Source organism: Archocentrus centrarchus, chromosome 23, assembly GCF_007364275.1.
Source record: "Archocentrus centrarchus isolate MPI-CPG fArcCen1 chromosome 23, fArcCen1, whole genome shotgun sequence".
Lineage (NCBI taxonomy): Eukaryota > Metazoa > Chordata > Actinopteri > Cichliformes > Cichlidae > Archocentrus > Archocentrus centrarchus.
Window position 1 is genome coordinate 8,366,538 of NC_044368.1, and position 12,455 is coordinate 8,378,992.

Consider the following 12,455-nt stretch of genomic DNA (forward strand, 5'->3'; position numbering starts at 1 on the left):
TTTTGCCCTGTACCCACAAAGATGGGTGTCATATGTGTCGGTGCTCACTCCGGTCTGACCTGACTTGTCTACTTGTCTTGTCCTTCTTGATTACTGTTGCTTTTGTGAAATGAAAATGTACAGACCATTTGCAGCTCTTTTCATACACATTGGCAATTCAGAGGGCTTTAAAAATGGACAGCTTTTAGTTTAAATTTAATTTTGTGTGTTTATATAGCTCCAAGTCATAGCTCGTGTCCTACCAATGCTGATGTCTTACAGCATTAGAGTGCGGAGCTCAACAATTCACCCTTGAGAAAGCGACGTCTTCATTGCTCTGCATTGCTTGAGTGCTGCTGCTGAATTAGTCAGCACATAAATAACTTTCCCTTTGCGTGCTTTCTGTTCTTGTCTGGCAGCTTTTCGACCGAGTGAGGGAGGAAAACCCCAATTTCCACCAGAAGATCATCCCAGTCAGCAGCGAGCTGATGCAGCCCGGCCTGGCCATCAGCCCAGAGGACGTGGAGAAGCTCACCGCCTGCATCAACATCGTCTTCCACTGCGCCGCCACCATCCGCTTTGATGAGCCACTCAAGTGAGGACCGCGTGGATTATATGCACTTTTTACTCTCCCAACACAAAGAATACACACACGCCTGATGTTTTGTTTTGCAATTAAACCTCATTATAACCCTGTGCCACTTAACACAACATATCTTTTATTGACGGGTAAATGCTGCTTGTAGCAGGAACTTACTATTGTGAGAGTGCACTCCAGAGGATATGCAGCCCGTTGAATAAAGCTGTATTGTGTCATTGATGTGACGCAAAGAGGAAGTGGAGCAGGATGAGGATGTGAAGAAATCAACCGTTGGTGCAAAGCAACATTTGCCTATAATACAATAGGTGGTTCCTCTTTTATTCAGGGAGCCGTGGTGTGTTCAAAAGTGGCAGCAGGAGGCGATTCAGGGGATGTTTTAGTTAAATGAGTCGGTATTAAGCTAGTCAGTCGGTGGGAATTGATTGTGACGTGTTCTGAGGCTCCTATATGCTCTGACGTCCATGTGATGACGTCCAGCTTGTTATTAGACTATGAGGACGTCAGGCGACTGTAGAGTTGTTGAATCCTGACGTGAGCAGTGCATTGCAGTGTACTGTGGTGACCCAGTTATATTTTTCTCCTGTGGATAATGTGCTGATGCTCTCCTCCAGCTAATCAATCCTGCAGCTCCCTGTCAGAAACAGCATAAATTCATCCTGTAATGTGTGTGATCCTGTCCTGTGTTAACTTTTGCCAATTTTTTTTTTTTAGATATAATCACAGTGAGAACTGTTGTCCAACCTGTCTGTGTGTCTCAAAAATAGTTTGAATTTTTCTTTTCCTAAACTGTGTTAGGGAATTGTTTTTATTTGAATAATGAGGCTTTCTGCTTCCATCTTGATTGTAACACCAATTTATGGCGGCGGCATTTAACAAAGTGTAGAATCAGAAGTATACTTTTCCTCCATGTTCTAAAATCAAATCAAAAACAAGTCTTATCAGCAAGGCTTGCTACATTTTGCGATTTTGTGTTGGCTCCTTAAAGGCCATGCCGTTGTTCTTTGTGGCATTCATAAAGCGCTTTTCTAGTCACACTCAGCATTCAAAGAGCTTTAGACTAGGGATGGGTACTGAAAACCCAGAATTAAACAGACCCCGGGGCTAAATTATTAAAGACCAGAGTATCAATAAGCTCTGACGTTATCTGTACTGCATTCAGTGGGAGGATATTGTCTTCATGCCGTCTGTCCGTGAGGTTTTACCTTTCTGGTCTATAGTCTCCAAAACCACAAGGAGTAGAGCCATGAAATTTGGCATGTGTGTCTGATCTAAGGTCAGTGCATCATAGCTGGGAGGCAGCAGGGAAGCCATTTGTGTACACCGTGCTCAGGTCTGCAAGTTTTAAGATTGTGAAAAATATACAAATGTGCCCTGCTGCTTTCTTTGTCTTGCTGAGCAAGTACTCAGGCTGGATTGGACATGCTCCTTCATGTAGAAAATGATCTGCAGAAAGAAAACTGATAAGCTGAGACAGGTCTCAGTTTGAGATCAATTTAAGTAGGGGTGATGGGTACAGAAAGGAAAAGATTAAGCCCTTAAATAACAGTTCTCCCCAGGTGGCCTATGAGAAGTTCAGGGGCATCCCTGCTTATTACAGGTCTCTGGAGACTTTCACTTTACACACATGTTGACCCCACGTGGTGATACTGGTATTCATAGATTAAATCTTCAACTTCAACTTTTTTAAACAGTAAAATTCCTCCCAAGAAAGATAGAGAATAGGACCACCTCCTCAGTGTGTTTGCAACCTCCATGTGCATGGGTGTGTGTAGGTAGATCATTTGTCTGAGGTGGTGCTGGGCTGCTCTTTTAAAGCTCCCTGAAGGTGGGTGTTTTGGAGGCAGGGCAGTTTGAGTGACAGCTCAGTTAGGACAAAGCTGCTGCACACAGATTTCATATCGATCTCTAGTGTCCTGATGTGGCTTTCCGACTTACTTTCCTATCTCTGCATGAGTTGCTTCACCATCTTTCTCTCTTTTGTTTGTGACCTTTGTTTTCTCTTTGTTTTTCTTTTTTCCTTTTTCATATGGCTTCACTATTTCTTTTCCCCTCCCCTCATCGTCATCTGAGTCATTATTCTTGTCTAGCGGCCGACAGCCTTGTAAGCAGTGCAAGTCCATAAATCAGATGGCTCTGCTGAAGGCTCGAGAGTCGGTCCAGGGCTTTTCAGCCTGACACCTCAGCTGGTCTTCATCCTGTGCAAGTCTTTATCCCCACTTAAAGGATCATTCCTATTTATTGAAACTTGGATATTAATGTGGAACTCATTTCTATTTCTCAAAACATTGTTAAAACTAAGGTAATCAGTGAGGGCAGAGAAATTTTAAAGGGACAGTTCACCTTATAATGGCCTTTACAGCTGTTTATCCTTCTGTATTGTTTTGGTGTGAGTTGAGGTGTCTCTTTCTAGAAATCATGACCTGGTTAAAAGTTTTTAAAAAAAAATACCATATAAGCGACACTGCAGAGAAAAGCTTCCCTTTACCTTAAAGCAGTGGCTCGTGCTCGTAACGAGCTGTGACAGGATGTAAACATTCATGGTATCCTCCCCTTGGCTGAGCTGTAATATAAGGTAGCTGCTAGGTTTTCTTTCTACATCTAAATATAGAGCATACAAGAACATACAAACCATAAAAAGTCTGTGTTTACTGACTTGGACCATTCCCTGAAGGACCCTGATCCTTACAGAGAATGGTCCGAAAAAGGAAAAATCCAGTGAGTGGCAGTTCTTTGCGTGAAAATACGTTGCTGATTCCAGAGGTCAGAGAAGAATGGCCAGACTGCTGATAGGAAAGGAACAGTAACTTAAATAACACTCACTATAACCAAGGTATGCAGAAGAGCATCACTGAATGCCCACACAAAAACACTGGACCTTGAAGCAGATGGTCTACAGCAGCAGAAGACCACACTGGGTGCCACACTCCTGTCTGCTAAGAACAGGAAACAGGCTCACCTAAATTGGACAATTGAAGATTGTTTCAATTTCTGCTGCAGCATTCAGATGGTAGGGTCAGAATTTGGTGTAAATGTCATGAAAGCATGTTTCCATTCTGCCTTGTAAGGGGATCAATCTGGTTCATAGTGCCAGTTATTCATTGTTTAAACAGTTTAAACACCAACAGTCTACCTGAATATTGTTCCTGTGTTCATCCCTTTATGACCACAGTGTACTCATCTTCAGCAGGATAAAGCGCCGTGTCACAAAGCTTAAATTATCCCAAACTGGTTTCTTGAACATGACAATGAGTTCACTGTACCCAAGTGGCCTCCACAGTCACCAGATCTGGTGGAACCAGAGATTCATATCAAATATGCAGCAACTGTGACACTATTGTGTCAATATGGAACAAAATCTCTGAGGAATATTTCCAGTACCTTGGTGAATCTATGCCAGAAATAATTAGGGCAGTTCTGGAGGTAAAAGGAGGTCCAACCTGTTACTAGCAAGATGTACCTGATAAAGTGGCTGGTGAGTGTACTTTATTTATCCCAAAAGTTGGAATTTTACTGTAGCTTAATAAAAAATAATACAATATAACAAAACATAAAAAGCTCAGAAAGGTAAGAAAAGAATACACATTGTCCTTGTGTCAGCAGAGCATATCAGAAAGTGCTGTGATATTGTTATTCATACATGATACTACAACAATTATCAGTCACAATTGTGTAAAAATCGTGTTTTTAGCTGGTAGTTTCTGATGAGTGCCTGTACTGGTCTGTAGTTGTTGCATCTGAAATAGAAGCGCAAAGACAGATGGGTGATGAGTCAGGTGCAGGAAGGGGCACAGTGGTGCCTCCATCTTCCCCCTACAGTCCTGCTGGCGTGACGCCCTGCATATGGTCCCACAAGGTGGAGGGACGACGACACACCCCCACAAGCGCGCTTAAGCTCATTCCGTGATCACCGCCGCAGTCCTCATCGTCCTGCTGCCGCCAACAGCCTGACCGCACCTGATTCGTGCCACTGGATCGTTCGCCCACAGCTCTGCCTCTCGGTTTTCGTGCGACCTCATGATCGCCACCCACACTGAGCCGGAGAAGCAACATGTCATGCAGTGTTTGTTGAAACTGACCATAGTGTTTCTTGTCTTCGCTTTGGGCAAGATAGACTGTATGTTATTGTAGTTGTGCTGCAGAGCTGACACACATCCACAGCTGAAGGCTGAGGTTTACCAAGTGAAATGTGTTGTGTGGGTGGCCTACAGGAAGATTATCAATCACATGTGGGTTCAGCTTCTTTTTTTTTTTCTTCTGGCAGTTTAGATTTTGTTTTCTCATTTCTTTAGGAACACCGTTTTATAACGCCAAATGCCACCTTCTTAATTGTTCTTTTTGCATAAATTTGGGTTGAATAAACATGCTTCCTTTTCCTAGAGCTAGAGAGATGTAGATTTTCTTTTTAAAGAGCTAAGGCAAGACAGGTGAGGATGCCAGAATAAAGATTACAACATCAAGTGTGAGGGTTCAAGGTAAGCGTGGCAACGAATGGATGAATGAGAAGTGAGCAGGTCTTATCAGTGGAAAGCAAACCAGGTGTGGAAGCTAAGAGAGAGCTATAGAGTGGCTGGCTGCTTATTTGAGCTCTGTGCAGGCCTGCACAGGTGAGCCCGTATTACCCTAACAGCCCTCGCTGCCTGCAGACTCCAGCAGGGAGAGCAGAGAGGGAGGAGGCTGTAACAGACTTAGTTGATCCACACAATATAGATTAAGGGCATTGCTAATTACAGCACTTGTTTCATCATTACAAGACAAGAATCTGTTAGACTTGTATAAATAAACTCACTGAAATGACCAGTTATGTCCTATTTTTGTTATATTTGCATCTACTATACATGCAGCACATTGGGATCAGTGTTTTTTTGTTTTTTGTTTTTTTAAAATGAAGTATAGATGCCCATCATTCATTTTTTAGCAGCTTTTTCCCTTGTTTCTAATAATTGAATATGAGCTCTTATAACCAAAACAAAAAAGCAATTAGGAGACATAATGTGAGCTCTGGGAAATTGTGATGGGTGCATTTAATTTATTAAACTATTGTGTAATTAATAACTCCATTATTTTCTCTGCATTTGTTCTCATTTTGTGTTCCTCAGGGGATTTTTTTCCATCTTCAGAGGAACACTTTCGTTTGCGTCTCCTTATGCACTCTTGACATGTAATGCAGCCATGTCATTTATTGATCCAGTTAATAGACTTATTGAGGATGCTTGGTTCGATGCAGCAGAATAATTGTATAGTGGAAATCACAAGTTTTCCTCATATGCATTTATAATCTGAATGGGAGCCTCTGTGTTTAAGGAGAGGGGAGAAAAAGGGACTAAAAAGAAGGAGCAACAGGTTATGGTTTTGGCAGACATAAAAATGCAGTTGTATAGTGGTGCAAGTTATTGCTCAGGTCTGTGCTCTGCATCGATTCAGAGCCACAGTAGATCCTGTAAAGCTCAGTCTTGGCTTTATGAGGGGTGGTATGAGCTGAAGAGCAAAAATGATGAGGCTAACACATCTGAAATAAAGAGCAGATGTCCTTTTTTTTTTTTCCCTCTCTGTTCTCATTCATCCTCTCCCCCTCTTCAGTTTCATTTCATGCCTCTCCATCCTGCCATGTGACTCTGCTCCAGCTCGAAATGATTTTTTTGCAAATTCTTGCCCATTTGCAAATTCACATTTGAATGAAACACTCAGTCATCAGCAAACAAACACTTATGCAAGCAAATGCAAAGATATTAGCAGTGTGGCAAACACACACATGCTCACAGGCTTTCCCTGCACACGCTGAAGCTGTGCATGCACACACACAAACTTTTCCCTCCCACACACTGACTCATTTGCACACCCTTTCCTCCCACACATGCTCCCGGAGACACGCAGTCTTTAACGCAGTATGCATCTCTCTCCTCTCCTGCAGACACGCCCTTCAGCTGAATGTGATCGCCACACAGCAGCTCCTCAGCCTGGCCCAGCAGATGCATCACCTTGAGGCCTTCATTCACATCTCCACCGCCTATGCAAACTGCAATCGCAAGCACATCGACGAGGTCATCTACCCGCCGCCCGTCGAGCCCAAGAAACTCATAGACTCCCTTGAGTGAGTGGATGAAGAGGTTTTGGTCACCATTGTCACAGAATCACTTCCAGTTGGGCTTAATTCATGTGTAAATTATTAGGTTTGCCCAAAAGATCAATAAATAGTGAATAAAACACTGCATCACACTGAAAAGGCTGCTCATTTAGTGAGTGTGTCAGAATCGAGTCCAATAAATATGAGGAAAGAACAAACAATCCAGTCATTCACAACACATCCAGCTGAGGCCAAACTCTGGGCATGATACCAACACAGATCTCATCCATTCACTTGCAGTCAACCTGGACCAGGATAAAAGCAGGAATGTGGAGAAAAGAATTTCATTATTATCTGCCTGTTTTCACACCTGTGCACACATTTGACCAACTGGCTGTAGAAAAGAGGCTTTATTGTCAGATTGCTCCATGCACATTATTGCAAAGGTTAAGCAACATGCGCACCTTTCATTGTGAGAGGAGGTTTTCTTTGCTTTTTGAACTGTCCAAAGACAATGAGCTGAACACCAAGTGTTCTAGTAAGAGAAGAGATAAAGAGCACAAAAGTTTTGGTGCTGTTTTTTCTTTTCTTTTAATTAATATTGTTAATTTGGGATGGGAAGAGGTTTCTGTGTTTTTGCGATATATTCACAATTTAGTCTGGACCATATGTGGGTGTCACCTCTACATGCATTTGGGTTGCATAGTGGCTTGCAGGGCAGTAACTGCTATAGGCCAGCTAAAGCAACTTAACTACCACGTCCTGTATGGAATTTGTCTTAAGGTTGTGCAGAAGTATCAGCTGAGCCATCAGCTCATGTACAAAGATTAGAGGGTGAGTTTAACTCCATTTATTTAGCATTGTTTATAGGTAGAGTGACACTTGCAGTCACCTTAAAGTGCTGGTGTAAATATAGTAAGCATGCGTTTGTTATAATGCCTTTCCAAAGACCTGGCATCAAAGCTTGTTGGCTGAATAATAAAAAGCAGGCACTGTAAATCACTTTGTACTGCCGAATTGCTTTTTCAGAAACCTACATCTTCTAATGTTCTGCAAAACAAACCTGCCACAGACCCACCACGTCATAATAAATCTAAAACTGTGCCAAAATAAGTGCTCGTTTATGTTTCAAATGGGTGCTTAGTGCTGAAGCGTCGTGCGTGCTTTATTTCTCTGACTTTCAGGTGGATGGACGACGGCATCGTGCGGGACATAACGCCACGGCTCATTGGCGACAGGCCCAACACGTACACCTACACCAAAGCCCTGGCTGAGTACGTGGTCCAGCAGGAGCAAGACAAGCTCAACATTGGCATTGTCAGACCCTCCATAGTGGGAGCCAGTTGGCAAGAGCCTTTTCCTGTGAGTTCACTGAATACTTTTCTCTCTAGAGTTAAGCATATAAGGACGCTTGGAGAACATGTGCTTCACCAAAGCCAGTACAAAGTATCCAAATCTCTCGCATCCACAAAGTTTCATGAAGTTTGGTAGTTTTTGATCTTGCTGAGAGATGAACCACACTTCCACTGTGGCTGTCGCCTTGGCAAAATAATTTCTTGTCTGTATGCCACAGATGTACAGTATCAGCCCATTTGCCATTTACCATTAGACTTGTGCATTCGTGCCAATTTCAGACCCAGAGGATGCGTACATCTTTTCTATACAGTCTGTGTCAGGTGTTATTAAGAGCTGTGGTGCTTGAAATGTCACTTTTTTGTAGAGCAGTAAATCAGTAAACATTGGATCCCCACAGAGTGTGAGCCATTTGGTTTCCTCTTTCATTGCTGGCTCATTTTCTGCTCAGAATCTGCCATCTTTGTAAGTGCTGTAGTTCACAAACCAACGGCAGTCTGCTGTTATAGTTGTAGTTTATTCAACTGTGACGCTCGTAGCTCATTCTCCTGCCTGTGGTAAATGTTAATCTACGTGTTGGACACCCGTGAGTGACACAGTCTAGTTTTTCCAGAAGCCCTCCTCATTACATGTCGTCCTGCCACGGTAAAACAAATTGAAATAAGATATTGATCAACCTAATCCTGCATGGGTCAGTACTGCTCCCCTGTGGCTTTTATCTTAAGTGGACCAGGATTAAAGCAAATTGGCTGATGTCTGTGCTGAAGACCTGCGTTTTCCACCCGAGTCACCTTTCATCAAGCCAAACAGCTGCTGCGATGGGAGAGGTTGGGGCACATGACAAGGACAAAAAGAGGATACAGAGGATGTAGAGAAATTCAAGTGAAGGCTGCTCAGCCAAGGACCTAAACATGAAAGCTAAAGAGTGCATTATTTGTTTGTAGGCAGATGAGAGATGTGCACTTTTTCTGAAATCCTTCTCATTAAAAAAAAAAAAAAAAAAAAAAAAATCTGAAGGGCTCAGATGATGCAGCATAAATAAAATACCAGAACAACACAGGAAAGTCCTTGTTTATGTGGAGTCAGGAAATGTAGGCCTTGTGTTTGTGCACTGGGACTGTGTTGGTAGCCTCTGGCTCTGTGCTCAGCCTGCAGTTGTAAGCTCGGCCTGGCAGCAACTCTTCAAAAGACCTCACTCACGCTTGGCCCTGCAATCGCCTTGGCAGCCCATGCCAGCAGGCGAGGGGGGAGGATGGGGGGGATGGGGACAGCGTGTTTGTGTTTGTGTTGATGTGTTGTGTACATTTATAGCCACAATATGCATCTGTCATTCTGGGAGTTTGTGCTTTTGGAAATCTCCCATTTAACCTAACATGCCATGCAAAATGTCAGTTGAAAGATGTATCTCCATCTTCAGCCTGGCATGAAGCCATCAACAGATTGCCATGCTAAAAACACCCCTGGCCCTAGAGACCTACTCATCTTCTGTGCGCCTTATCTGCACCAGAGCATATTATTAGACTGAGGATAAGGCTCCTCTCTGACCACATAATGAATCCACAGTCCCGCACATTAGAAACTGCTGCAGTCTATTACCAGCGGTTTCATCCATTTTTAATGGTTTCTAATTGAAGCTGACAATTCTTGGTTCTCCGTTCTCCCACCACAGGAAGCAGCATAACCCCGAACAGCTGCTTCAGCACACATAAACACAACCACATATGTGCCGCTGTTACCATTATTAAATGACTGTTGTTTCAGTCTTAGGGCTGTAATTGAGACTTTTTTTTCTCTCTCTCTCTCTCTGTTGTCACACCTCAGGGTTGGATCGACAACTTCAACGGGCCAAGCGGCGTCTTTATAGCTGTAAGTAACAAATGTTACACTTGAATCTCAAAGATCTCAAAGCTCTTCATCTCAGTGGCAATGTTTGGAGTTCTAAGATGCTGTCATTCTGTGATAAGGCGGGAAAGGGTATCCTGCGCACCATGAGGGCCAACAATGATGCAGTGGCTGATCTGATCCCTGTGGATGTGGTCATTAACCTTACTCTGGCTGCTGGCTGGTACACTGCTGTACACAGGTGAGCAAACTACTCAGTCCTGCATTTCCCATGGTGCATTTGTTTGGCTAGTCTTTCAAACCCGAGAGTTTCTATTAAAAACTTGTAGTTTTAAGGTTCAGTCCTAAATAATCTGGGAGCCCTTCAGCTAGTCTGCTAACAACCAACGTTTTAGGGTTTCTGCTGTAATTCTGTGGATAAAGAAAGGAGGGAGAAAGCTAATAAATTTAAGTCATCGTACAACAAGAGCAGCTTGTTATCTTTCCTCTGGTCTCCTGCATGCACCCAGAGCCTGCTCAGACATGCTTGGTCAGTAGAAGTTGGACTTCAGGCAGAAGCTAGAAAGCTTCAGAAACCAAATATCTTTCCCTTTTTCTACATATTCTGCATATTTTTGCATAAAGATATCTGTCTATAAAGAGCAAATCCCCCAGATTACGCTGTCACTTCAGTGTTCCACTTAGCCTTGGCAAACTGTGACATGCACACCTGTTATGAGTTGGTGTAATACCCATGATTACCAAATATAGTTCAGACAGTAGCACCTGAATACATTCTTAAACATCTACTCTAAAAATAGAGGTGCACGCATTCTTCGTGGTGCTATTTCCACCTATACACCAAAGGAAAAGACCAGCAGACCTGGTGTTACTGTCTTCCTGTGTGCACCCTGTTAGTGACAGTCAGAGTAGCAGTAATACTTTAGTACTTTTATAACAGTCTCAAGTGATAAATGAAGCTGTAAATGTAAAGCAGTTGGAAGATAGAGCCCATTTTTATCCAGATTAGAATCTAAACCTGCACTTTACAGCATGTTTAAACACTGAGAATTTGTCACAGGAAGTCCAGAGAAACTAATTTGCCAGATTTCCAGAACTGCAAATAGTTTTGTGTTGATTCTTAATGGATTTATCCAGGCACTAAAATGAAGACATGCGAGGTTCCTAAAGTCTGCCAAATTTAACTGCTGAACATAAGCGGGTCATTTCCACACCATGCCAGATGTTTTTCCCAGGAAGTGTCTTTGCTCACTGCTTTGCTCTGGTCTTACCAGAATTCACTGGGTCAGATTTTCCATACACTGAAACAGCATGGGGGAAAAAATATGTGGCATCCACACCCATTTCAGATAAACTGCTAAGAAAGGCCTACAAAAATATATTTAACTTCTCAGATGTAGTAATGTAAATCCAGGGTACCAGTTTCATGTACTCTTCTACTTCTGCTTATTTTCCGTGTTAACTCCTGTACTGTAAGAGTTCAAAATATAAGTAACAGTTTAAAATTTAAAATCAGCCTTTTGTAGCACTATAGTTTCACTGTATATACAGAAAAGCAGGAATTATAGACCAAATACTTTTACAGATGTTGTTATGACCTTCATTTTTCACACTCTGCAGACCTAAAACAGCCCTGGTGTACAACTGCACAACTGGCGGCATCAACCCGTTCCACTGGGGAGAGATCGGTAGGTACTCTCTTTGCTGTCTGGGAACAGAAACCTGTCACTGCAGGCGAATATTTATAGAGCTGTTTTTGTCTGTGCCTGCCAGCATCCTGCAACATTGTCTTCTGTGCTTTCATCATCACAAATCAATACTCTGGTGTTGTGACATAATGTCTCTGTGATGTAGTTGTGGTGTTTGTGGTGGCGGCATCAGGTGGAGGGAGTCTGCCACCTGCTGGTAAGAAGCAGAACAGGAAGTTTGGAGGGAAATGGTGGCTGAAGGATGCGTTTTGTGCTTTTTATGTGCATAGGATTCTTAGAACTGTTTTTCATTACAAAGCATCCAAAACAGATATTTGAAAATCAAGATTACTTTTTTCTTTCTCTTCAAACACTAAATAAGTGTTTTATTTTCATTCTTTTTAGTAGCTATTGTCTTTAAAATGAATGAGGTTATTCATTTTAATGTGCATATAATCTTAATTTAATCAGTGAAGGCCATCCTTTTTACTAGAATGTCCTGATTACAGTTTTTATGATACATGTCATACATAAATGCAATAAAAAGGCATCAGTATAAGAGATAACATCCGTTTAAATAGAGCATATTCATGCACACAGATATAAATTGACTGAGGGATTAATTTATCTAACTTTTAAAGCTTTTAAAGATCATTCCAAATGTGTAGGGCATGGCCATTTGACGTGAGGATTTTCATGTTTTTTTGTTTTTTAAATGGAATATTCAGGGTCTAATTGGCATTTAAATGATGTGACATGCCTTAATATTGACCCTCTGTGCTTGTCATGTAAAACTGGATTATTTAAATTGGGGAAAAGAGTATCACAATCCTTATGAGAGGAAGCTCATAAGGGGATCGGTTTACCCTGCCTGAAATACCAGGGCCCCAACCTGAAATCAGCCTGGGGAGGGTGCTTGAGGGAGAGCGTC

The 12,455-nt window shown here is 42.3% G+C and overlaps 1 protein-coding gene across 1 annotated transcript in view; it reads left to right on the plus strand.

Annotated features, from left to right (window-relative positions):
• LOC115773308 (fatty acyl-CoA reductase 1) overlaps window positions 1–12,455 on the plus strand; it is a 55,911-nt gene that overhangs the window by 36,772 nt on the left and 6,684 nt on the right. Inside the window, exons 3-8 of the mRNA XM_030719946.1 lie at window positions 399–574; window positions 6,489–6,668; window positions 7,826–8,003; window positions 9,816–9,860; window positions 9,959–10,077; window positions 11,457–11,524. Of these exons, the coding sequence (XP_030575806.1) occupies window positions 399–574; window positions 6,489–6,668; window positions 7,826–8,003; window positions 9,816–9,860; window positions 9,959–10,077; window positions 11,457–11,524 (766 nt within the window). The remainder of the gene's footprint in view (window positions 1–398; window positions 575–6,488; window positions 6,669–7,825; window positions 8,004–9,815; window positions 9,861–9,958; window positions 10,078–11,456; window positions 11,525–12,455) is intronic.